Source organism: Oncorhynchus kisutch, linkage group LG9 (assembly GCF_002021735.2).
Source record: "Oncorhynchus kisutch isolate 150728-3 linkage group LG9, Okis_V2, whole genome shotgun sequence".
NCBI classification, from domain to species: Eukaryota; Metazoa; Chordata; class Actinopteri; order Salmoniformes; family Salmonidae; genus Oncorhynchus; species Oncorhynchus kisutch.
In genome coordinates, this window is record NC_034182.2 from 43,885,410 (window position 1) to 43,910,001 (window position 24,592).

A 24,592-nucleotide genomic window follows, 5' to 3' on the forward strand; every position below is an offset into this window, starting at 1 on the left:
ATATCTCAAAGTGCTGTACAGAAACCCAGCCTAAAACCCCAAACAGCAAGCAATGCAGGTGTAAAAGCACGGTGGCTAGGAAAAACTCCCTAGAAAGGCCAAAACCTAGGAAGAAACCTAGAGAGGAACCAGGCTATGTGGGGTGGCCAGTCCTCTTCAGGCTGTGCCGGGTGGAGATTATAACAGAACATGGCCAAGATGTTCAAATGTTCATAAATGACCAGCATGGTCGTATAATAATAAGGCAGAACAGTTGAAACTGGAGCAGCAGCACGGTCAGATGGATTGGGGACAGCAAGGAGTCATCATGTCAGGTAGTCCTGGGGCATGGTCCTAGGGCTCAGGTCCTCCGAGAGAGAGAAAGAAAGAGAGAAGGAGAGAATTAGAGAACGCACACTTAGATTCACACAGGACACCGAATAGGACAGGAGAAGTACTCCAGATATAACAAACTGACCCTAGCCCCCCGACACATAAACTACTGCAGCATAAATACTGGAGGCTGAGACAGGAGGGGTCAGGAGACACATGTTGTTGTCTTGTTGTGTTGCTACCATGTTGTTGTCTTGTTGTGTTGCTACCATGTTGTTGTCTTGTTGTGTTGCTACCATGCTGTTGTCTTGCTGTGTTGCTACCATGCTGTGTTGTCATGTGGTGCTACCATGTTGCTGTCATGTTGTGTTGCTGCCATGTTGTTGTCATGTTGTGTTGCTACCATGTTGTTTTCTTGTGTTGCTACCATGTTGTTGTCTTGTTGTGTTGCTACCATGTTGTTGTCTTGTTGTGTTGCTACCATGCTGTGTTGTTGTCTTAGGTCTCTTTATGTAGTGTTGTGTTGTCATGTGTTACTGCCTTGTTGTTGTCATGTGGTGCTACCATGTTGCTGTCATGTTGTGTTGCTGCCATGTTGTTGTCATGTTGTGTTGCTACCATGCTGTGTTGTTGTCTTAGGTCTCTTTATGTAGTGTTGTGTTGTCATGTGTTACTGCCTTGTTGTTGTCATGTTGTGTTGCTACCGTGTTGTTGTCATGTTGTGTTGCTACCATGTTGTTGTCTTGTTGTGTTGCTACCATGTTGTTGTCTTGTTGTGTTGTCATGTGTTACTGCCTTGTTGTTGTCATGTTGTGTTGCTACCATGTTGTTGTCATGTTGTGTTGCTACCATGTTGTTGTCTTGTTGTGTTGCTACCATGTTGTTGTCTTGTTGTGTTGTCATGTGTTACTGCCTTGTTGTTGTCATGTTGTGTTGCTACCATGTTGTTGTCATGTTGTGTTGCTACCATGCTGTGTTGTTGTCTTAGGTCTCTTTATGTAGTGTTGTGTTGTCATGTGTTACTGCCTTGTTGTTGTCATGTGGTGCTACCATGTTGCTGTCATGTTGTGTTGCTGCCATGTTGTTGTCATGTTGTGTTGCTACCATGCTGTGTTGTTGTCTTAGGTCTCTTTATGTAGTGTTGTGTTGTCATGTGTTACTGCCTTGTTGTTGTCATGTTGTGTTGCTACCATGTTGTTGTCATGTTGTGTTGCTACCATGTTGTTGTCTTGTTGTGTTGCTACCATGTTGTTGTCTTGTTGTGTTGTCATGTGTTACTGCCTTGTTGTTGTCATGTTGTGTTGCTGCCATGTTGTTGTCATGTTGTGTTGCTACCATGTTGTTGTCATGTTGTGTTGCTACCATGCTGTGTTGTTGTCTTAGGTCTCTTTATGTAGTGTTGTGTTGTCTCTCTTGTCGTGATGTGTGTTTTGTCCCACATGTTTTATTTAGTATTCATCTTTAATCCCAGCCTGTCCCCTGCAGGAGGCCTTCTGCCTTTTTCTAGGTCGTCATTGTAAATAAGAATTTGTTCTTTAACTGACTTGCCCAGTTAAATAAAGGTTAAAAAAAATGAGAGCATTTTAAAAAGCATTGTATCTACCCACAGCCATCAGATCATTACCTGGAATGTGGAAGGTATCAACTGACCCTTAAAATGTAAAAACAATAACACCAAGGTTACTATATACAGAATATATAGAGAGAGAATCTACTTGAAATATTGTTATGTCAATGTTTAGACACAGAGAGAGACAGTGAATGGGCCCTTCCATTTGGAAATAAAAGATTTTTAAAAAGATTTTCATTTATATAAGCAAATTCATACTTGATCATATTTTGGTTGCCAGTCGTTCGTTCCATTAGTTTGATATTTACGGACGCCGACCCAGTCGTTCGTTCCATTAGTTTGATATTTACGGACGCCGACCCAGTCGTTCGTTCTTTGCGTTCTATTGCTATGCTTGCTGGCAACGTTCTTATCCCTTGCTTGTTAGCCAGCCAGCTAGCTATGGCTAACACAGTCTATGGCTAACACAGTCTATGGCTAACACAGTCTATGGCTAACACAGCCTAGGCTAACACAGTCTATGGCTAACACAGTCTATGCCTAACACAGTCTATGGCTAACACAGTCTATGGATAACACAGTCTATGGCTAACACAGTCTATGGCTAACACAGCCTAGGCTAACACAGCCTAGGCTAACACAGTCTATGGCTAACACAGTCACAGTCTCTGCAGCCAGAATAACAGCAATGTAGCTGTTTTCTGTTGACATCCTGTAGATTTGGATACATCCACAACAATGAGCTGATGATGCCTGACTTTGCCTGGTATAGCGCCATCTCATCAGGACACTTGTCGACACTGACTGTTCATTACGAGGAGAACGCATTGCATATCAAACACTAGGCTAGAAGCTAGCTAAATAGTTGTATTGCTAGCAAACCTGCTAATATGACAATCAAATAAAAAAATATCAGGAGCTGAAATCAGTTGCTGAAACTAGAAACACGAGGGAGGATTTGACAGCATAGTGACACTAAACTAGGAACACGAGGGAGGATTTGACAGCATAGTGACACTAAACTAGAAACACGAGGGAGGATTTGACAGCATAGTGACACTAAACTAGGAACATGAGGGAGGATTTAACAGCATAGTGACACTAAACTAGGAACATGAGGGAGGATTTAACAGCATAGTGACACTAAACTAGAAACACGAGGGAGGATTTGACAGCATAGTGACACTAAACTAGAAATATGAGGGAGGATTTGACAGCATAGTGACACTAAACTAGAAACATGAGGGAGGATTTGACAGCATAGCACCAGAGAGGACCGAAGGAATTCCTGTTCATCACTCATCACGTTGTCATCAGAGGCACCAAAAGGTAAATTAATAAAATACTAGCTAGCTACATTTGTTCCTCGTTGGACCTGCGTTTACAATGTTCCCAACTTCAGTTTGTGTGGTTGTTGGTTTTATCTTTCTGTATCTGTGTAGCAAGTATGGTCTGCAAGTGCATATTGCAAGGTGTCCTGATATCATTTCCAACTGTCCCGTTATCTGGTTAATGTACATTCTAGAATGCCTTTCTAGCCAATAAGAAAGGAGTATTCAACAATGCAGAAGTATATCATAATATACATATAGACCTGGCCGCAGGAAGATGTTTAGTGCTGGGGGGGTGAGAATCTCTTTGTTAGTGCTGGTGGGGTTGAAGATCCCTTCGTTAGTGATGGAAGAGGGGGTTGAGAATATCTTTGTTAGTCCTGGAGGAAGGGGTTGAGAATCTCTTTGTTAGTCCTGGAGGAGTGGGTTGAGAATCTCTTCGTTAGTCCTGGAGGAAGGGGTTGAGAATATCTTTGTTAGTCCTGGAGGAGTGGGTTGAGAATCTCTTCGTTAGTCCTGGAGGAGGGGGTTGAGAATCTCTTCGTTAGTTCTGGCGGAGGGGGTTGAGAATCTCTTCGTTAGTCCTGGAGGAGGGGGTTGAGAATCTCTTCGTTAGTCCTGGAGGAGGGGGTTGAGAATATCTTTGTTAGTCCTGGAGGAGTGGGTTGAGAATCTCTTCGTTAGTCCTGGAGGAGGGGGTTGAGAATCTCTTTGTTAGTCCTGGAGGAGTGGGTTGAGAATCTCTTCGTTAGTCCTGGAGGAGGGGGTTGAGAATCTCTTTGTTAGTTCTGGCGGAGGGGGTTGAGAATCTCTTTGTTAGTCCTGGCGGAGGGGGTTGAGAATCTCTTCGTTAGTCCTGGAGGAGGGGGTTGAGAATCTCTTTGTTAGTCCTGGAGGAGGGGGTTGAGAATCTCTTCGTTAGTCCTGGGGGAGGGGGTTGAGAATCTCTTTGTTAGTGCTGGAGGAGGGGGTTGAGAATCTCTTCGTTAGTGCTGGAGGAGGGGGTTGAGAATCTCTTCGTTAGTGCTGGAAGAGGGTGTTGAGAATCTCTTCGTTAGTCCTGGGAGAGGGGGTTGAGAATCTCTTCGTTAGTCCTGGGAGAGGGGGTTGAGAATCTCTTCGTTAGTCCTGGGAGAGGGGGTTGAGAATCTCTTCGTTAGTCCTGGGAGAGGGGGTTGAGAATCTCTTCGTTAGTCCTGGGAGAGGGGGTTGAGAATCTCTTCGTTAGTCCTGGGAGAGGGGGTTGAGAATCTCTTCGTCAAGAGAGTGCTGACAGAATGTTTTCTTCCCAACCTGCTGCTTATTTTAAGACTCTCTGACAAGAGAAATATTAGTTTAATTTATCATGTCAGTTAAGAACAAATTCTTATTTACAATGACACCCTGGACAACGCTGGGCCAATTGTCCCTATGGGACACCCAATCACAGCCAGACGTGATGCAGCATGGATTCAAACAAGTGTTTCTGCAGTGACACCTCTCACCCCAGTGAGGCATCCTCAACACCCCTACTTCCCGTGGCTGTATATAATGATAGTTTATGTTAATTAAAACAGCAGTCCTTTAGAAGTAAATAAAAATATGACCCCAATATGTTCATAATAACATATCTATCAGAACCGAACCAAGAGATCACAGAGAGGCAGAGATCTCTATCTGAGTTTATTATTTACATTCTAGAACGCCTGCTTCTCCTTTTCCTCTCTCCCTTTCAGAACCCAGGCATTCCGTTTCTTCTAGAACCTCTTCTAGAACCACATGATTCTGTTCTAGATCCTCAAACTGAGTCAGGAGTTCCTTCTGGACCATGGGGATGGTTTTATAGGCGGTCGATGGCAGGGGACCGACAGTCACCGGCTGTAGTTTGATCTTGGCGATGTCCTTATTAAGAGGAGAGCTCTTCCGATGCTTGGCGGTGTTACTGAACAGGGCCATCTGATTGGCTAGCGATCTGTAGCTGTCGTGGTCGATACGGAAAGCGATGGACCTGTTGCATGATCCTTGACAGGAGCGCAGTTTGATCTCAACATCCACCTAGGGTACAGAGAGAAACACAGAGGTGTGAACAGAGGTTCCCTACGTAGTGCACTACTTTTGACCAAGGCCCACCTATGCAACCCACAGAGGATATGTCCAAAATTGCACCCTATTCCCTATGGGGCGGCAGGGTAGCCTAGTGGTTAGAGAGTTGGAGGTTGCAAGTTCAAACCCTCGAGCTGACAAGGTACAAATCTGTCGTTCTGCCCCTGAACAGGCAGTTAACCCACTGTTCCCCTGAACAGGCAGTTAACCCACTGTTCCCCTGAACAGGCAGTTAACCCACTGTTCCCCTGAACAGGCAGTTAACCCACTGTTCCCCTGAACAGGCAGTTAACCCACTGTTCCCCTGAACAGGCAGTTAACCCACTGTTCCCCTGAACAAGGCAGTTAACCCACTGTTCCCCTGAACAGGCAGTTAACCCACTGTTCCCCTGAACAAGGCAGTTAACCCACTGTTCCCCTGAACAAGGCAGTTAACCCACTGTTCCCCTGAACAAGGCAGTTAACCCACTGTTCCCCTGAACAGGCAGTTAACCCACTGTTCCCCTGAACAGGCAGTTAACCCACTGTTCCCCTGAACAAGGCAGTTAACCCACTGTTCCCCTGAACAGGCAGTTAACCCACTGTTCCCCTGAACAGGCAGTTAACCCACTGTTCCCCTGAACAGGCAGTTAACCCACTGTTCCCCTGAACAGGCAGTTAACCCACTGTTCCCCTGAACAGGCAGTTAACCCACTGTTCCCCTGAACAGGCAGTTAACCCACTGTTCCCCGGAACAGTCAGTTAACCCACTGTTCCCCTGAACAAGGCAGTTAACCCACTGTTCCCCTAAACAGGCAGTTAACCCACTGTTCCCCTGAACAGGCAGTTAACCCACTGTTCCCCTGAACAGGCAGTTAACCCACTGTTCCCCGGAACAGTCAGTTAACCCACTGTTCCCCTGAACAAGGCAGTTAACCCACTGTTCCCCGGAACAGTCAGTTAACCCACTGTTCCCCGGAACAGTCAGTTAACCCACTGTTCCCCTGAACAGGCAGTTAACCCACTGTTCCCCTGAACAAGGCAGTTAACCCACTGTTCCCCTGAACAAGGCAGTTAACCCACTGTTCCCCTGAACAGTCAGTTAACCCACTGTTCCCCTGAACAAGGCAGTTAACCCACTGTTCCCCTGAACAGGCAGTTAACCCACTGTTCCCAGGCCGTCATTGAAAATAAGAAGTTGTTCTTAACTGACTTGTTAAATAATAATAATCATAATAATGCTCTGGGGCCATATGGATAAGTGACTGTTGGTTTATCAAGCACAGGAGTTCTGATTTAGGATCAGTTTAGCAATTTGAAACCATAATGAATAAGATTCAATGGAGAGAAGGGGCTGATCCTACATCAGAGACACATGATGCCCCTGGTCCACTGTGTACACTGTGTAGACAACAGGGTGATATTTCAGACTCAGCCAAAGGTCAATGTCCATCTGATGTGTTGCAGAGACACAGCTAGAGGAGCAAAGCGTTTTGACCAACGCTCTTCGGTAAACACTAGAGGACCTTGACTGGTGAGGTTGGAGATCCAGCGCCCTACACCAGGTTCTGGTGCACTAGATAGGGAACATAGGGAGCTAGATAGGGAGCCATTTGGGACAGGGCCCATGTTTGTCATATGAGTCAAAGTTAGCTGTGGCAGAGTTTTGCCTCCCCCCGCATGTTCTCAAAATCAAGGAGATCAATAGTCACTAACGCAACAGTTGTGTGTCATAAGGCATTGATATTCAACTATCCTCATCTCCTTTGCTCATCTCCATTCCTCATCTCCATTCCTCATCTCCTTTCCTCGTCTCCTTTCCTCATGTCATATCCTCATCTCCTGTCCTCATCTCCTATACTCATCTCCTATCCTCATCTAATTTCCTGATCTCCTCATCTCCTATCCTCAACTCCTATCCTCATATAATTTCCTAATCTCCTCATCTCCTATCCTCATCTCCTATCCTCATCTCCTTTCCTCACCTCCGTTCCTCAACTCCTCTCCGTCGTGAGCACTGAATGGAGTTTATGGTAGAATGTGAGATGATGAAAATCTACAGTGCATTCTGAAAGTATTCAGACCCCTCCCCTTTTTCCACTTCGTTACATCACAGCTTCGTTACATCACAGCCTCGTTACATCACAGCCTCGTTACATCACAGCCTCGTTACATCACAGCCTCGTTACATCACAGCCTCGTTACATCACAGCCTCGTTACACCACAGCCTCGTTACATCACAGCCTCGTTACACCACAGCCTCGTTACATCACAGCCTCGTTACACCACAGTCTCGTTACATCACAGCCTCGTTACATCACAGCCTCGTTACATCACAGCCTCGTTACATCACAGCCTCGTTACATCACAGCCTCGTTACATCACAGCCTCGTTACATCACAGCCTCGTTACATCACAGCCTCGTTACATCACATCCTCGTTACATCACAGCCTCGTTACATCACAGCCTCATTACATCACAGCCTCGTTACATCACAGCCTTGTTACACCACAGCATCGTTACATCACAGCCTCGTTACACCACAGCCTCGTTACACCACAGCCTCGTTACATCACAGCCTCGTTACATCACAGCCTCGTTACACCACAGCCTCGTTACATCACAGCCTCGTAATAAAATGTATTGGAATGTTTTTCCCTCTCATCAATCTACACACAAATACAAATATAAATGACATCACAATACCCCACAATGACATCACAATACCCCACAATGACATCACAATACCCCACAATGACATCACAATACCCCACAATGACAAAACAAAAACTGTTTTTACATTTCTTTTTGCAAATGTATAAAATGTAAAAAAAACATTAACATAACATTTACATAAGTTTGCAAAAATGTCTAAAAACCTATTTTTGCTTCATCGTTATGGGGTATTGTATGTAGATTGATCAGGGGGGGGGGACGATTTAATCCATTTCAGAATAAGGCTGTAATGTAACAAATTGTGGTAAAAGTCTAGGGGTCTGAATACTTTCTGTGTGCCTTGAATTTGCCCAGAACTTTCCTGGGCACATTAAAGGTAGATTAAAGGTAGCAAAATGACACGAGCACCACCGCAGATATTCAGATGATTCAAGACTTCTCTCCCACACAGTCACTGCACATGGGTTCTATTCACTCTACTAGTACTAGACTAGGCTTAATCTCAAACAAACAACAAACTGGGCCTCTAGGTGCATTTTTAATCTTCACATCATCTCCAGCACCACGGCAACATCAACATATGTGAAAATGGCGTGTTTCTATGTTTTGTAGTAAAAAATATAGAGAAAGATAAGTGTTTCCAATGGTTCCAAAGTTTCCCTTTCACTTTCTAAGTCTGACTCTTAACTCTCTAAGTCTGACTCTTAACTCTCTAAGTCTGACTCTTAACTCTCTAAGTCTGACTCTTAACTCTCTAAGTCTGACTCTTAACTCTCTAAGTCTGACTTTCTAAGTCTGACTCTTACCTTTCTAAGACTGACTCTTAACTCTCTAAGTCTGACTTTCTAAGTGACTCTTAACTCTCTAAGTCTGACTCTTAACTCTCTAAGTCTGACTCTTAACTCTCTAAGTCTGACTTTCTAAGTCTGACTCTTACCTTTCTAAGACTGACTCTTAACTCTCTAAGTCTGACTTTCTAAGTGACTCTTAACTCTCTAAGTCTGACTCTTAACTCTCTATGTCTGACTCTTAACTCTCTAAGTCTGACTCTTAACTCTCTAAGTCTGACTCTTACCTCTTGCCGGTACATGTCCTCTAGCTGTTTCTGGACGTGGCTTCGCTGCTCCTTCAGTTTCCGTAGCAACGCAGCCGACCGTTTCCTTAGCGATGTCAGGTTCATGGCCAACCCCTCAGCAAACTCCACGTACCTCAGCTCAGACACTGTAGTCACAATCAATCAATCAATCAATCAAAACAGAAGATGAAGGGAAGAGTGAAGGAGAGAGAAAGGGGGAAGTAGGACAACTGGGGGAAGCAGAAACTAAAACAGATGGAAGGCAATTGGTTGATAGATATTTTAGATCGATGGCTTGGTTGGTAGACGGACAGATGAACAGACAAACAGACAAACAGACAGTGATTCATACAGTTGAAGTCTGAAGTTTACATACACTGAGGTTGGAGTCATTAAAACTAGTTTACATACACTTAGGTTGGAGTCATTAAAACTAGTTTACATACACTTAGGTTGGAGTCATTAAAACTAGTTTACATACACTTAGGTTGGAGTCATTAAAACTAGTTTACATACTAAAGGCCCCTCAGCAAGGAAGAAGCCACTGCTGCAAAACCACCATAAAAAAGCCAGACTACGGTTTGCAACTGCACATGAAGACAAAGATCGTACTTTTTGGAGAAACGTCCTCAGGTCTGATGAAACAAAAAAAGAACTGTTTGGCCATAATGACCATCGTTATGTTTAGAGGATAAAGGGGGAGGCTTGCAAGCCGAAGAACACCATCCCAACCGTGAAGCACAGGGTTGGCAGCATCTGTTGCGGGGGTGCTTTGCTGCAGGAGGGTCTGGTGCACTTCACAAAATAGATAGCATCATGAGGCAGGATAATTATGTGGATATATTGAAGCAACATCTCAAGACATCAGTCAGGAAGTTAAATCTTGGTAGCAAATGGGTCTTCCAAATGGACAATGACCCCAAACATACTTCCAAAGTTGTGGCAAAATGGCTTAAGGACAACAAAGTCAAGGTATTGGAGTGGCCATCACAAAGCCCTGACCCTGACCTGATAGACAATTTGTGGGCAGAACTGAAAAAGTGTGTGTGAGCAAGGAGGCCTACAAACCTGACTCAGTTATACCAGCTCTGTCAGGAGGAATGGGCAAAAATTCACCCAACTTATTGTGGGAAGCTTGTGGAAGGCTACCTGAAACATTTGACCCAAGTTAAACAATTTAAAGGCAATGGAACCAAATACTAAATGAGTGTATGTAAACTTCTGACCCTGTGGGAATGTGATGAAAGAAATAAAAGCTGAAATAAATAATTCTCTCTACTATTATTCTGACATTTCACATTCTTAAAATTAAGTGGTGATCCTAACTGACCTAAAACAGGGAATTTTGACTAGGATTAAATGTCAAGAATTGTGAAAAACCGAGTTTAAATGTATTTGGCTAAGGTGTATGTAAACTTCCGACTTCAACTGTAGATAGATAATGTAGAAAGATCGATGGCTCGGTTGGTATACGGACAGACAGACAGACAGCCAGACAGGCAGACAGGCAGACAGCCAGACAGGCAGGCAGACAGACAGACAGACAGACAGACAGACAGACAGACAGACAGACAGACAGACAGACAGACAGACAGACAGACAGACAGACAGACAGACAGACAGACAGACAGACAGGCAGGCAGGCAGGCAGGCAGACAGACAGGCAGACATAGATAGATATTTTTGATTGATTGATAGATCGATTGGAGGTGTTGTCACCTACTGTGTGTCTTGACGATGGCCTTGCGGTTGATATTGTAGATGTGTTTGGTGGTCACCATGGATGCTGTAGCCGCGTCCTCGTACCTGTAAGCATGGTTCTTGGCTTTAACTTTCACAATATGTAATATGTTTAACTAGGTTTAAACTCAGAAAGACCCCAGCTGGGCCCCGAAGTGAGAGGGCCAGGAGGTATGCGGTCAACAATGCTTGACTCAGGGAGGAGGACGCCCCTGCCATGCATAGTCCCATGGGATGTTGGCTATCATCAACAAGGCAACTCCTATGACTAATTGGGAATGGGACGCAAGCGTAGGATTGATCACCCTGTCGCTGGCCGCCTTTGGGGAGGGTGTATAGTGTGAAAGGCCGAAACACCCTAGGAACCAAAGGTACACCACTGACGATGCGCTCCCCAAATTTCACCAGGCTCACTGTTCATTAACTCTTGGAAGTGCTTGCACAAAGGATAGTAACATCTCATCCTGTGTTCTTGGAATCTGAATATCTGGACTTGCCCAGTGACTGCTGAGAAAGATCAGCTGACAACAGGGGAAAGTCCTTGTGGCGGCACGGAGAGACGGCTGACAGGAGGGAATAGACCCCACTGGGACAGTCATGGGGTAGCTTCCCATTTCTGTAGTTTCCCATGCGTCGCAGTATGTTGGAAACACCCGCTTTAGCTACAGAAAGTCAACATACGAGAATACCCCTAGAGTCTGCGAGAGCGGGGGCGGAAGATGACTCATCGGCTGACAACATGGTAACGACTGGACCGGAAACGACTACGAGTAATGAGAGCACAGCACAAGAGAACACCACAGCAACTGTCACAAGTTCTGCTGCAACAGCGGGCCACAAACAGATGCAGGTATGTGTCTGTGGTTGGAGGAAAGTTACATCACACCATGGGTTGAGGATCCACCAGGGGAAGAAGGGGTGTTTGGGTAAAGAGAGACAGAGGCCTCGCATTGATTACTTTCTGCGAAAGCGATCAAATCAGTCGAATGAAGCACAGCAACTGTACGCAAACCATAGTTTGCAGTGCATCAGTACCACTGTCATGGATGACGTAAACTCAAGCACCGAAGTAACAACTGAGGTGGAACCAACAACAGGAGTGGAACTCACCGAGCCTCCCAGACCTGCAGTCGAGAGGAGACTACCAGGGCACAGACCATATGTGAAGTGGCCCGGCGCCAGTGACAAGAAGTTGTGGGAAACAGTGAATACTGACCTTACCTTGACCCTCGAGAAACTTCGAGGCACAGTGGAGAAGAAGTTGGAGAGGATGGGGGACATTATCTATGAGTACGGGACAGAAAGATTTGGAGTGGAAGAGGCAAAAGGCGGGAGAAAGGTTCCAACCCCACCAGTTTCCAGGAGGCAACAAGAAATCAAGCGCCTCGTTCAAGAAAGGCGACAGCTTAAGAAACAGTGGAAGAAGGCCTCAGAAGTGGAGAAGGAGGGCATAGAGGCACTTCAGGCTGATATCAAAACCCGGTTGGCATCCCTCCGTAGAGCAGAGAACCTACGGAAACGCAGAAGGAAGAAAGAACAAACTAGAACTCGATTCTATAAAGATCCCTTCAAGTTCCTTAAAAGTCTCTTCACGAAGGAAAAAAGTGGAGCTCTAAAAACAACAAAGAAAGACCTAGAGGAGCACCTGAGAACAACAAACTTTGACTCAAAGCGACATGAACATCTGGCCATCCCATCAGATATCCCACCCATTGAACCCCCGGAACATCATATTGAGACCAGCCCTCCGACAGGGAAAGAGGTGGAAAACACAGTTCGAGGGGCAAGAACAGCATCAGCCCCGGGGCCAAATGGAGTCCCGTACAAAGTGTATAAGAACGCACCAGACGTCCTGAGGTTCCTCTGGAGGCTTATGAGAACAGCTTGGAAAAATAAGATAATACCCAAAGTGTGGCGTAGGGCAGGCGGGGTCCTGATCCCTAAGGAGAAGGATGCAGTGAACATCAGCCAATTCCGCCCAATCTCCTTACTGAATGTCGAGGGTAAAATCTTCTTTAGGGTCATTGCCCAGAGGATGGCCGAGTACCTGCAAAGGAATGCGTACGTCGATACATCTGTACAGAAGGCAGGAATATCAGGGTTCTCTGGCTGCTTGGAACATTCCAGCATGATCTGGCACCAGATCCAAATGGCCAAGGTGGAGAAAAGGGACCTCCATGTAGTCTTTCTCGACCTCACCAATGCATTTGGCTCTGTGCCCCATGAACTCCTGTGGTCTGCCTTCAGATTTTTCCACATACCGGACACCATCACAACCCTGGTGAAGTCGTACTTCCAGGATCTGCAGTTCTGCTTCACCACCTCAGAGTTCACCACCTCATGGCAGTGCCTGAATGTAGGTATAATGGCAGGATGTACCATTTCTCCGTTGGCATTCATAATGGCAATGGAGGTTATAATCAGATCCTCAAAATGGGTTGCTGGTGGACAGCGAGTCGACTCTGGTTTCCGCCTCCCTCCACTCAGAGCCTACATGGACGACATTACAACATTGACCACCACTGTCCCATGCACCAGGAGACTGCTCAGAAAACTCGAGGAGAACATCAGCTGGGCCCGTATGAAGATTAAACCATCCAAGTCACGCAGCATCTCAATTGTGAAGGGAGTACTCTCTGACCTGAAATTCTTCATCGGAGATGACCAAATCCCAACAGTGTCTGAGCAGCCGGTAAAAAGCCTTGGAAGGTGGTATGATGCAAGCCTGAAGGACAAAGACCAGGTGCAACAGCTGCGCAAAGACATCAGTAGTAGCCTACAGTCCATCGACAACACCCAGCTACCTGGAAAGTTAAAGGCCTGGTGTCTGCAGTTTGGTCTCCTACCCCGGGTGTTGTGGCCCTTAGCAGTGTATGAGGTTCCAATCTCAACAGTGGAGAAGATGGAAAGAGGAGTCACAGGCTACTTAAAGAAGTGGCTCGGAGTTCCACGATGCCTTACCACCATCGGCCTCTATGGAGATGGTGTCCTCAAGCTGCCCCTCACCAGTCTAACAGAGGAATTCAAGTGTTCAAAAACCAGGCTCCAGATGACACTGAATGAATCTCGAGACACAGTGGTGAGCAAAAACGCGCCGACCTTGGCAACTGGGCGCAAATGGAGGCCAGGAAAAGCAGTCCAGGAGGCAACAGCAGCCCTCAGACATGCTGACATTGTGGGTCATGTTCAGCAAGGGAGAGGAGGCCTTGGGCTAACTAGCCGTGCTGCTTGGAGTAAGGCCACTGCACCAGAGCGGCGGAAGATGGTAGTGCAGGAAGTACGCCATCAGGAGGAGGCTGCAAGGTGGGCCAAGGCAGTCTCTCTTGCCAAACAGGGACAGTGGACTCGATGGGACAGTGTGGAGAAGAGGAAGATCAGCTGGAAGGATCTGTGGGCCATGGAAGCGAGGCGGTTGAGCTTTTCCATCAGAGCAACATATGACGTCCTTCCAACTCCAGTTAATCTTCACCAATGGTATGGTGAAGATCCGGACTGTTCCCTCTGTTCCATGCCAGCCAACCTCAGGCACATTCTCACGGGGTGTAAAACAAGCCTCACCCAAGGACGCTACACTTGGCGTCACAACCAAGTCCTTAAAAACCTTGCGTCCGCCCTGGAGGACAAGCGAGCTGCCACCAACTCCCTACCACCCCCAGCAGCATCACACCCCTTACAGACAAACTTTGTCCGCGAAGGGGCTAAACCACCGAAGCGCGGCTCGACATCATTAGAGCGAGACCAGCTGCGCTTGGCCCGCGACTGGAAAATGCTAGCTGACATTGGCCGGCAACTTGGGTTTCCTCCGGAGATCGCAACCACCACCCTAAGACCTGACATGGTGCTCTGGTCCCGTTCGCTCAAGAAGGTCTTCATCATTGAGCTCACAGTACCCTGGGAGGACTCAGTAGATGAGGCTTATGAGCGAAAGCATCTGCGCTATGCCGATCTAGCTGCCGAAGCACGGCATCATGGCTGGAACACAGAAGTCCGACCAGTGGAGGTGGGCTGCAGAGGTTTTGTGGCAACATCTACAACCAGACTGCTTAGAGACCTTGGAATTAAGGGCCAGAGCCAGCGTTCGGCAATCAAAGCTGTATCGGAGGCGGCAGAAGGCAGCAGTCAGTGGCTCTGGATGAAGAGGAAAGACCCCAGCTGGGCCCCGAAGTGAGAGGGCCAGGAGGTATGCGGTCAACAATGCTTGACTCAGGGAGGAGGACGCCCCTGCCATGCATAGTCCCATGGGATGTTGGCTATCATCAACAAGGCAACTCCTATGACAAATTGGGAATGGGACGCAAGCGTAGGATTGATCACCCTGTCGCTGGCCGCCTTTGGGTAGGGTGTATAGTGTGAAAGGCCGAAACACCCTAGGAACCAAAGGTACACTACTGACGATGCGCTCCCCAAATTTCACCAGGCTCACTGTTCATTAACTCTTGGAAGTGCTTGCACAAAGGATAGTAACATCTCATCCTGTGTTCTTGGAATCTCAGCTAACCCAGACCTAAAGTCTTGCGTAATTGTTCAGCTGCTCAATGAACTTCTGGGTCCATACGTGTTGAGAGAAGAGATGAGGAGATCCTAGAATGAGGAGGTCCTAGAATGAGGAGGTCCTAGAATGAGGAGATCCTAGAATGAGGAGGTCCTAGAACAAGGAGATCCTAGAATGAGGAGATCCTAGAACGAGAAGATCCTAGAATGAGGAGATCCTAGAATGAGGAGATCCTAGAATGAGGAGATCCTAGAATGAGGAGATCCTAGAACGAGGAGATCCTAGAATGAGGAGATTTTAGAATGAGGAGATCCTAGAATGAGGAGCGGAACCGGAATGAGGAGATCCTAGAATGAGGAGAGGAACCGGAATGAGGAGATCCTAGAATGAGGAGCGGAACCGGAATGAGGAGATCCTAGAATGAGGAGATTCTAGAACGAGGAGCGGAACCGGAATGAGGAGTTTCTAGAATGAGGAGATTCTAGAATGAGGAGAGGAACCGGAATGAGGAGATCCTAGAATGAGGAGATTCTAGAATGAGGAGAGGAACCGGAATGAGGAGATCCTAGAATGAGGAGATTCTAGAATGAGGAGCGGAACCGGAATGAGGAGATCCTAGAATGAGGAGATCCTAGAATGAGGAGCGGAACCGGAATGAGGAGATCCTAGAATGAGGAGATTCTAGAATGAGGAGCGGAACCGGAATGAGGAGCTCCTAGAATGAGGAGCGGAACCGGAATGAGGAGATCCTAGAATGAGGAGAGGAACCGGAATGAGGAGTAAGGGCCAAATGTCCCCTCCCTTTCTGAAATTCCGAAAGATACTAACATCTGCAAAATCGTGATTCATCCTAATAACCAGTAACGAAAAACACCGGAATTACTGCTGCTCGTCAAGGCCGGTTCTAGGCCGGTTCTAGGGCGGTTCTAGGCCGGTTTTAGGGCGGTTCTAGGCCGGTTTTAGGGCAGTTCTAGGCCGGTTTAAGGGCGGTTCTAGGGAGGTTCTAGGGCGGTTTTAGGGCGGTTCTAGGGAGGTTCTAGTGTGGTTTTAGGCCGGTTTTAGGGCGGTTCTAGGGAGGTTCTAGGCCGGTTTTAGGGCGGTTCTAGGGAGGTTTTAGGCCGGTTTTAGGGCGGTTCTAGGGAGGTTCTAGGCCGGTTTTAGGGCGGTTCTAGGGAGGTTCTAGGGCGGTTTTAGGGCGGTTCTAGGGAGGTTTTAGGGAGGTTCTAGGCCGGTTTTAGGGCGGTTCTAGGGAGGTTCCAGCTATAAGTGATATAAGCGGTCGCTGAAGGTCCCTGGCTGCATGACCAAAACAATTAAACAATAATATATTATTAACAATATATCAAATATATAAGTTACTAAAATATATATATATAAGCAACTCAGTCGGGATCTCAACTTACTATTGAGAGTAAGAATACACCAGGTGCAATATCGAAATTTGGTTGTGCAACTCGTTATCCGATGCATCCAATTCCTTCCCAACAGATTCTATGGTACCAGTTAACGTAGATCTGTCCACGAGAGGTTTACCAAGGTTTAATAATGCTCTTAGCTAGTCGGTCTCAGTGTTAACCAGGGGGTTATTTATTATTAGCATATTTCCCAGCATGCCTTTCAGGTGGATGTGAGACGTACCTACCCACGACTGTGTTTGTTAGTGACAGAGATAATGTTTTTACATTCAATGGCCAATTATTAAACAGTAACTTTGTTTGAATTAAAAGAATACCATGTTTAATCTATATCGTGAAGCCTTTAGATAGGGCCTAGTTATCGTCAATGTTGTGGTCTGAAATTCTTCGGCCACACCATCCCTGCCAGTCACTTTAAGATGATGTGTGTAGTGATTTGTACTTCTAATCAGAATCCAGCTAGGGAGAAAAGCCAACAACTCGAATTTTTTGTTTAACACAACCTGCTTTCAGAATGACTGCAAAGGTGCAGGACTTCACTTACAAGACGACCTAATCCATCTCAACTGGAACAGCCATCTCAGTAAGGGGGGAAAGACTTCACTTACAAGACGACCTAATCCATCTCAACTGGAACAGCCATCTCAGTAAGGGGGGCAAGACTTCACTTACAAGACGACCTAATCCATCTCAACTGGAACAGCCATCTCAGTAACTAACGGGAGCAAGAAATCCAACCCTTTACTGATGGGATTAGTTTAGATTTTGTATTTATCTTTGTGTAGTATACGATCAATTAATCAATCAATGTGCACGCAGAAACATAGTTATTAAAAAACTAACTCTTCTAAAAATCAGCAATGAATATTCAGAGGTGTAACAAAAATAAAAAGACCCCCAGTATTGGTGTTAATAACAAGAGTTGAACCAAAACCACAACCATTATTATCATATTTCCCAGGATGCTCTATTGCAGGTTTGTTTCAATATCTATGTTTTTTTTTATATTGACACGTATTCTTTACCTTAACACTGAGATTTTAACACTTACAAATCCAATCAATCAGTATACCTCTGTCTCCTCTCACAGATGTCCCTCAGTCTGCCCCTCGTCTGTCTCTCTGTCTGCTCCATTAGACCCTGTAGTCTGCAGCCCGACGGACACCGGGACTCCTGTGGACGTTACCAATAAGTTATTTATTGATTATGGCTATTGATTGATTCGATAAGGTTATATTGATCAATTGTCTATCTCTCTGTCTCTTTCGTCTGGCCTTGTAGCGTGCAGTCAGACCGACACATGGACTCCTACAGACACATACAGTATATATTGTTAGGATGTACAGAAATATGTCATTGTATGTATTATCAATAATGTATACATTTGGGGGTGAGTTTGGCTGTGGTGGCCTTAGCTATATCGCGAGTGTGTTAGTCTCTATCAACATTATCTGTAAGTTATCAATAAGTTCAGGATTGGATTGGTTTTTATTAATTTCATCGGGTTAGATGGGATGTTTCTCACCGACTTTGGTCTAAGTAGAGGGTGTGGTGTGTTTGTGTATGGTGTGTTTGTGTAGGGTGTGGTGTGTTTGTATAGGGTGTGTTTGTGTAGGGTGTGGTGTGTTTGTGTAGGGTGTGTTTGTGTAGAGTGTGTTTGTGTAGGGTGTGTTTGTGTAGGGTGTGGTTGTGTAGGGTGTGTTTGTGTAGGGTGTGGTGTATTTGTGTATGGTGTGTTTGTGTAGGGTGTGGTGTGTTTGTGTAGGGTGTGGTGTGTTTGTGTAGGGTGTGTTTGTGTAGGGTGTGGTGTGTTTGTGTAGGGTGTGTTTGTGTAGGGTGTGGTTGTGTAGGGTGTGTTTGTGTAGGGTGTGGTGTGTTTGTGTAGGGTGTGTTTGTGTAGGGTGTGTTTGTGTATGGTGTGTTTGTGTAGGGTGTGGTGTGTTTGTGTAGGGTGTGTTTGTGTATGGTGTGTTTGTGTAGGGTGTGTTTGTGTATGGTGTGTTTGTGTAGGGTGTGGTGTGTTTGTGTAGGGTGTGATTGTGTAGGGTGTGATTGTGTATGGTGTGTTTGTGTAGGGTGTGGTGTGTAGGGTGTGGTGTGTTTGTGTAGGGTGTGATTGTGTATGGTGTGTTTGTGTAGGGTGTGGTGTGTAGGGTGTGGTGTGTTTGTGTAGGGTGTGATTGTGTAGGGTGTGATTGTGTATGGTGTGTTTGTGTAGGGTGTGGTGTGTAGGGTGTGGTGTGTTTGTGTAGGGTGTGATTGTGTAGGGTGTGATTGTGTATGGTGTGTTTGTGTATGGTGTGTTTGTGTAGGGTGTGGTGTGTTTGTGTAGGGTGTGATTGTGTAGGGTGTGATTGTGTATGGTGTGTTTGTGTATGGTGTGTTTGTGTAGGGTGTGGTGTGTTTGTGTAGGGTGTGATTGTGTAGGGTGTGATTGTGTATGGTGTGTTGGTGTAGGGTGTGGTGTGTTTGTGTAGGGTGTGTTTGTGTAGGGTGTGTTTGTGTAGGGTGTGGTGTGTTTGTGTAGGGTGTGTTTGTGTAGAGTGTGTTTGTGTAGGGTGTGTTTGTGTAGGGTGTGGTTGTGTAGGGTGTGTTTGTGTAGGGTGTGGTGTATTTGTGTATGGTGTGTTTGTGTAGGGTGTGTTTGTGTAGGGTGTGTTTGTGTATGGTGTGTTTGTGTAGGGTGTATTTGTGTAGAGTGTGTTTGTGTAGGGTGTGGTGTATTTGTGTAGGGTGTGTTTGTGTAGGGTGTGGTGTGTTTGTGTAGGGTGTGTTTGTGTATGGTGTGTTTGTGTAGGGTGTGTTTGTGAAGGGTGTGGAGTGTTTGTGTAGGGTGTGTTTGTGTATGGTGTGTTTTGTGTAGGGTGTGGTGTGTAGGGTGTGGTGTGTTTGTGTAGGGTGTGATTGTGTATGGTGTGTTTGTGTAGGGTGTGGTGTGTAGGGTGGTGGTGTTTGTGTAGGGTGTGATTGTGTAGGGTGTGATTGTGTATGGTGTGTTTGTGTAGGGTGTGGTGTGTAGGGTGTGGTGTGTTTGTGTAGGGTGTGATTGTGTAGGGTGTGATTGTGTATGGTGTGTTTGTGTATGGTGTGGTTTGTGTAGGGTGTGGTGTGTTTGTGTAGGGTGTGATTGTGTAGGGTGTGATTGTGTATGGTGTGTTTGTGTATGGTGTGTTTGTGTAGGGTGTGGTGTGTTTGTGTAGGGTGTGATTGTGTAGGGTGTGATTGTGTATGGTGTGTTGGTGTAGGGTGTGGTGTGTTTGTGTAGGGTGTGTTTGTGTAGGGTGTGTTTGTGTAGGGTGTGGTGTGTTTGTGTAGGGTGTGTTTGTGTAGAGTGTGTTTGTGTAGGGTGTGTTTGTGTAGGGTGTGGTTGTGTAGGGTGTGTTTGTGTAGGGTGTGGTGTATTTGTGTATGGTGTGTTTGTGTAGGGTGTGTTTGTGTAGGGTGTGTTTGTGTATGGTGTGTTTGTGTAGGGTGTATTTGTGTAGAGTGTGTTTGTGTAGGGTGTGGTGTATTTGTGTAGGGTGTGTTTGTGTAGGGTGTGGTGTGTTTGTGTAGGGTGTGTTTGTGTATGGTGTGTTTGTGTAGGGTGTGTTTGTGAAGGGTGTGGAGTGTTTGTGTAGGGTGTGTTTGTGTATGGTGTGTTTGTGTATGGTGTGTTTGTGTAGGGTGTGGTGTATTTGTGTATGGTGTGTTTGTGTAGGGTGTGTTTGTGTAGGGTGTGGTGTGTTTGTGTAGGGTGTGTTTGTGTACGGTGTGTTTGTGTAGGGTGTGTTTGTGTATGGTGTGGTGTGTTTGTGTAGGGTGTGGTGTGTTTGTGTAGGGTGTGTTTGTGTATGGTGTGTTTGTGTAGGGTGTGGTGTGTTTGTGTAGGGTGTGATTGTGTAGGGTGTGATTGTGTATGGTGTGTTTGTGTAGGGTGTGGTGTGTTTGTGTATGGTGTGTTTGTGTAGGGTGTGGCGTGTAGGGTGTGGTGTGTTTGTGTAGGGTGTGTTTGTGTAGGGTGTGGTGTGTTTGTGTAGGGTGTGTTTGTGTAGGGTGTGGTGTGTTTGTGTAGGGTGTGTTTGTGTAGGGTGTGTTTGTGTATGGTGTGTTTGTGTAGGGTGTGGTGTGTTTGTGTAGGGTGTGTTTGTGTATGGTGTGTTTGTGTAGGGTGTGTTTGTGTATGGTGTGTTTGTGTAGGGTGTGGTGTGTTTGTGTAGGGTGTGATTGTGTAGGGTGTGATTGTGTATGGTGTGTTTGTGTAGGGTGTGGTGTGTAGGGTGTGGTGTGTTTGTGTAGGGTATGATTGTGTATGGTGTGTTTGTGTAGGGTGTGGTGTGTAGGGTGTGGTGTGTTTGTGTAGGGTGTGATTGTGTAGGGTGTGATTGTGTATGGTGTGTTTGTGTAGGGTGTGGTGTGTAGGGTGTGGTGTGTTTGTGTAGGGTGTGATTGTGTAGGGTGTGATTGTGTATGGTGTGTTTGTGTATGGTGTGTTTGTGTAGGGTGTGGTGTGTTTGTGTAGGGTGTGTTTGTGTAGGGTGTGATTGTGTATGGTGTGTTTGTGTATGGTGTGTTTGTGTAGGGTGTGGTGTGTTTGTGTAGGGTGTGATTGTGTAGGGTGTGATTGTGTATGGTGTGTTGGTGTAGGGTGTGGTGTGTTTGTGTAGGGTGTGTTTGTGTAGGGTGTGGTGTGTTTGTGTAGGGTATGTTTGTGTAGGTGTGGTGTGTTTGTGTAGGGTGTGTTTGTGTAGAGTGTGTTTGTGTAGGGTGTGTTTGTGTAGGGTGTGGTTGTGTAGGGTGTGTTTGTGTAGGGTGTGGTGTATTTGTGTATGGTGTGTTTGTGTAGGGTGTGGTTTGTGTAGGGTGTGTTTGTGTATGGTGTGTTTGTGTAGGGTGTATTTGTGTAGAGTGTGTTTGTGTAGGGTGTGGTGTATTTGTGTAGGGTGTGTTTGTGTAGGGTGTGGTGTGTTTGTGTAGGGTGTGTTTGTGTATGGTGTGTTTGTGTAGGGTGTGTTTGTGAAGGGTGTGGTGTGTTTGTGTAGGGTGTGTTTGTGTATGGTGTGTTTGTGTAGGGTGTGGTGTATTTGTGTATGGTGTGTTTGTGTAGGGTGTGTTTGTGTAGGGTGTGGTGTGTTTGTGTAGGGTGTGTTTGTGTACGGTGTGTTTGTGTAGGGTGTGTTTTGTGTATGGTGTGGTGTGTTTGTGTAGGGTGTGGTGTGTTTGTGTAGGGTGTGTTTGTGTAGGGTGTGGTGTGTTTGTGTAGGGTGTGTTTGTGTAGAGTGTGTTTGTGTAGGGTGTGTTTGTGTAGGGTGTGGTTGTGTAGGGTGTGTTTGTGTAGGGTGTGGTGTATTTGTGTATGGTGTGTTTGTGTAGGGTGTGTTTGTGTAGGGTGTGTTTGTGTATGGTGTGTTTGTGTAGGGTGTATTTGTGTAGAGTGTGTTTGTGTAGGGTGTGGTGTATTTGTGTAGGGTGTGTTTGTGTAGGGTGTGGTGTGTTTGTGTAGGGTGTGTTTGTGTATGGTGTGTTTGTGTAGGGTGTGTTTGTGAAGGGTGTGGAGTGTTTGTGTAGGGTGTGTTTGTGTATGGTGTGTTTGTGTATGGTGTGTTTGTGTAGGGTGTGGTGTATTTGTGTAGGGTGTGTTTGTGTACGGTGTGTTTGTGTAGGGTGTGTTTGTGTAGGGTGTGGTGTGTTTGTGTAGGGTGTGTTTGTGTATGGTGTGTTTGTGTAGGGTGTGTTTGTGAAGGGTGTGGAGTGTTTGTGTAGGGTGTGTTTGTGTATGGTGTGTTTGTGTAGGGTGTGTTTGTGTAGGGTGTGGTGTGTTTGTGTAGGGTGTGTTTGTGTACGGTGTGTTTGTGTAGGGTGTGTTTGTGTATGGTGTGGTGTGTTTGTGTAGGGTGTGGTGTGTTTGTGTAGGGTGTGTTTGTGTATGGTGTGTTTGTGTAGGGTGTGGTGTGTTTGTGTAGGGTGTGATTGTGTAGGGTGTGATTGTGTATGGTGTGTTTGTGTAGGGTGTGGTGTGTTTGTGGTATGGTGTGTTTGTGTAGGGTGTGGCGTGTAGGGTGTGGGTGTGTTTTGTGTAGGGTGTGTTTGTGTAGGGTGTGGTGTGTTTGTGTAGGGTGTGTTTGTGTAGGGTGTGGTGTGTTTGTGTAGGGTGTGTTTGTGTAGGGTGTGTTTGTGTATGGTGTGTTTTGTGTAGGGTGTGGTGTGTTTGTGTAGGGTGTGTTTGTGTATGGTGTGTTGTGTAGGGTGTGTTTGTGTAATGGTGTGTTTGTGTAGGGTGTGGTGTGTTTGTGTAGGGTGTGATTGTGTAGGGTGTGATTGTGTATGGTGTGTTTGTGTAGGGTGTGGTGTGTAGGGTGTGGTGTGTTTGGTGTAGGGTATGATTGTGTATGGTGTGTTTGTGTAGGGTGTGTTTGTGTAGGGTGTGGTGTGTTTGTGTAGGGTGTGTTTGTGTATGGTGTGTTTGTGTAGGGTGTGTTTGTGTATGGTGTGTTTGTGTAGGGTGTGGTGTGTTTGTGTAGGGTGTGATTGTGTAGGGTGTGATTGTGTATGGTGTGTTTGTGTAGGGTGTGGTGTGGTAGGGTGTGGTGTGTTTGTGTAGGGTATGATTGTGTATGGTGTGTTTGTGTAGGGTGTGGTGTGTAGGGTGTGGTGTGTTTGTGTAGGGTGTGATTGTGTAGGGTGTGATTGTGTATGGTGTGTTTGTGTAGGGTGTGGTGTGTAGGGTGTGGTGTGTTTTGTGTAGGGTGTGATTGTGTAGGGTGTGATTGTGTATGGTGTGTTGTGTATGGTGTGTTTGTGTAGGGTGTGGTGTGTTTGTGTAGGGTGTGTTTGTGTAGGGTGTGATTGTGTATGGTGTGTTTGTGTATGGTGTGTTTGTGTAGGGTGTGGTGTGTTTGTGTAGGGTGTGATTGTGTAGGGTGTGATTGTGTATGGTGTGTTGGTGTAGGGTGTGGTGTGTTTGTGTAGGGTGTGTTTTGTGTAGGGTGTGGTGTGTTTGTGTAGGGTATGTTTGTGTAGGGGTGTGGTGTGTTTGTGTAGGGTGTGTTTGTGTAGAGTGTGTTTGTGTAGGGTGTGTTTGTGTAGGGTGTGGTTGTGTAGGGTGTGTTTGTGTAGGGTGTGGTGTATTTGTGTATGGTGTGTTTGTGTAGGGTGTGTTTGTGTAGGGTGTGTTTGTGTATGGTGTGTTTGTGTAGGGTGTATTTGTGTAGAGTGTGTTTGTGTAGGGTGTGGTGTATTTGTGTAGGGTGTGTTTGTGTAGGGTGTGGTGTGTTTGTGTAGGGTGTGTTTGTGTATGGTGTGTTTGTGTAGGGTGTGTTTGTGAAGGGTGTGGTGTGTTTGTGTAGGGTGTGTTTGTGTATGGTGTGTTTGTGTAGGGTGTGGTGTATTTGTGTATGGTGGTGTTTGTGTAGGGTGGTTTTGTGTAGGGTGTGGTGTGTTTGTGGTAGGGTGTGTTTGTGTACGGTGTGTTTGTGTAGGGTGTGTTTGTGTATGGTGTGGTGTGTTTGTGTAGGGTGTGGTGTGGGTTTGTGTAGGGTGTGTTTGTGTAGGGTGTGGTGTGTTTGTGTAGGGGTGTGTTTGTGTAGAGTGTGTTTGTGTAGGGTGTGTTTGTGTAGGGTGTGGTTGTGTAGGGTGTGTTTGTGTAGGGTGTGGTGTATTTGTGTATGGTGTGTTTGTGTAGGGTGTGTTTTGTGTAGGGTGTGTTTGTGTATGGTGTGTTTGTGTAGGGGTGTATTTGTGTAGAGTGTGTTTGTGTAGGGTGTGGTGTATTTGTGTAGGGTGTGTTTGTGTAGGGTGTGGTGTGTTTGTGTAAGGGTGTGTTTGTGTATGGTGTGTTCGTGTAGGGTGTGTTGTGAAGGGTGTGGAGTGTTTGTGTTAGGGTGTGTTTGTGTATGTGTGTTTGTGTATGGTGTGTTTGTGTAGGGTGTGGTGTATTTGT

General features: G+C 46.1%; 1 protein-coding gene across 2 annotated transcripts in view; it reads right to left on the reverse strand.

Moving 5' to 3' along the window:
* Nucleotides 1–330: 330 nt before the first annotated feature.
* The window catches only part of fga (fibrinogen alpha chain), a 52,039-nt gene continuing 27,777 nt past the window's right edge, over nt 331–24,592 (reverse strand). Inside the window, exons 8-12 of one of the 2 annotated variants that reach the window (XM_031832664.1) lie at nt 17,747–17,847; nt 10,751–10,833; nt 9,028–9,173; nt 4,887–5,247; nt 331–347 (exon numbers count right to left, since the gene is read on the reverse strand). In XM_031832664.1, the coding sequence (XP_031688524.1) occupies nt 346–347; nt 4,887–5,247; nt 9,028–9,173; nt 10,751–10,833; nt 17,747–17,847 (693 nt within the window). In that variant the 3' untranslated portion in view covers nt 331–345. Of the gene's footprint in view, nt 348–1,882; nt 5,248–9,027; nt 9,174–10,750; nt 10,834–17,746; nt 17,848–24,592 lie in introns of those variants that run through there. The other variant, XM_031832662.1, reaches the window with a different exon arrangement.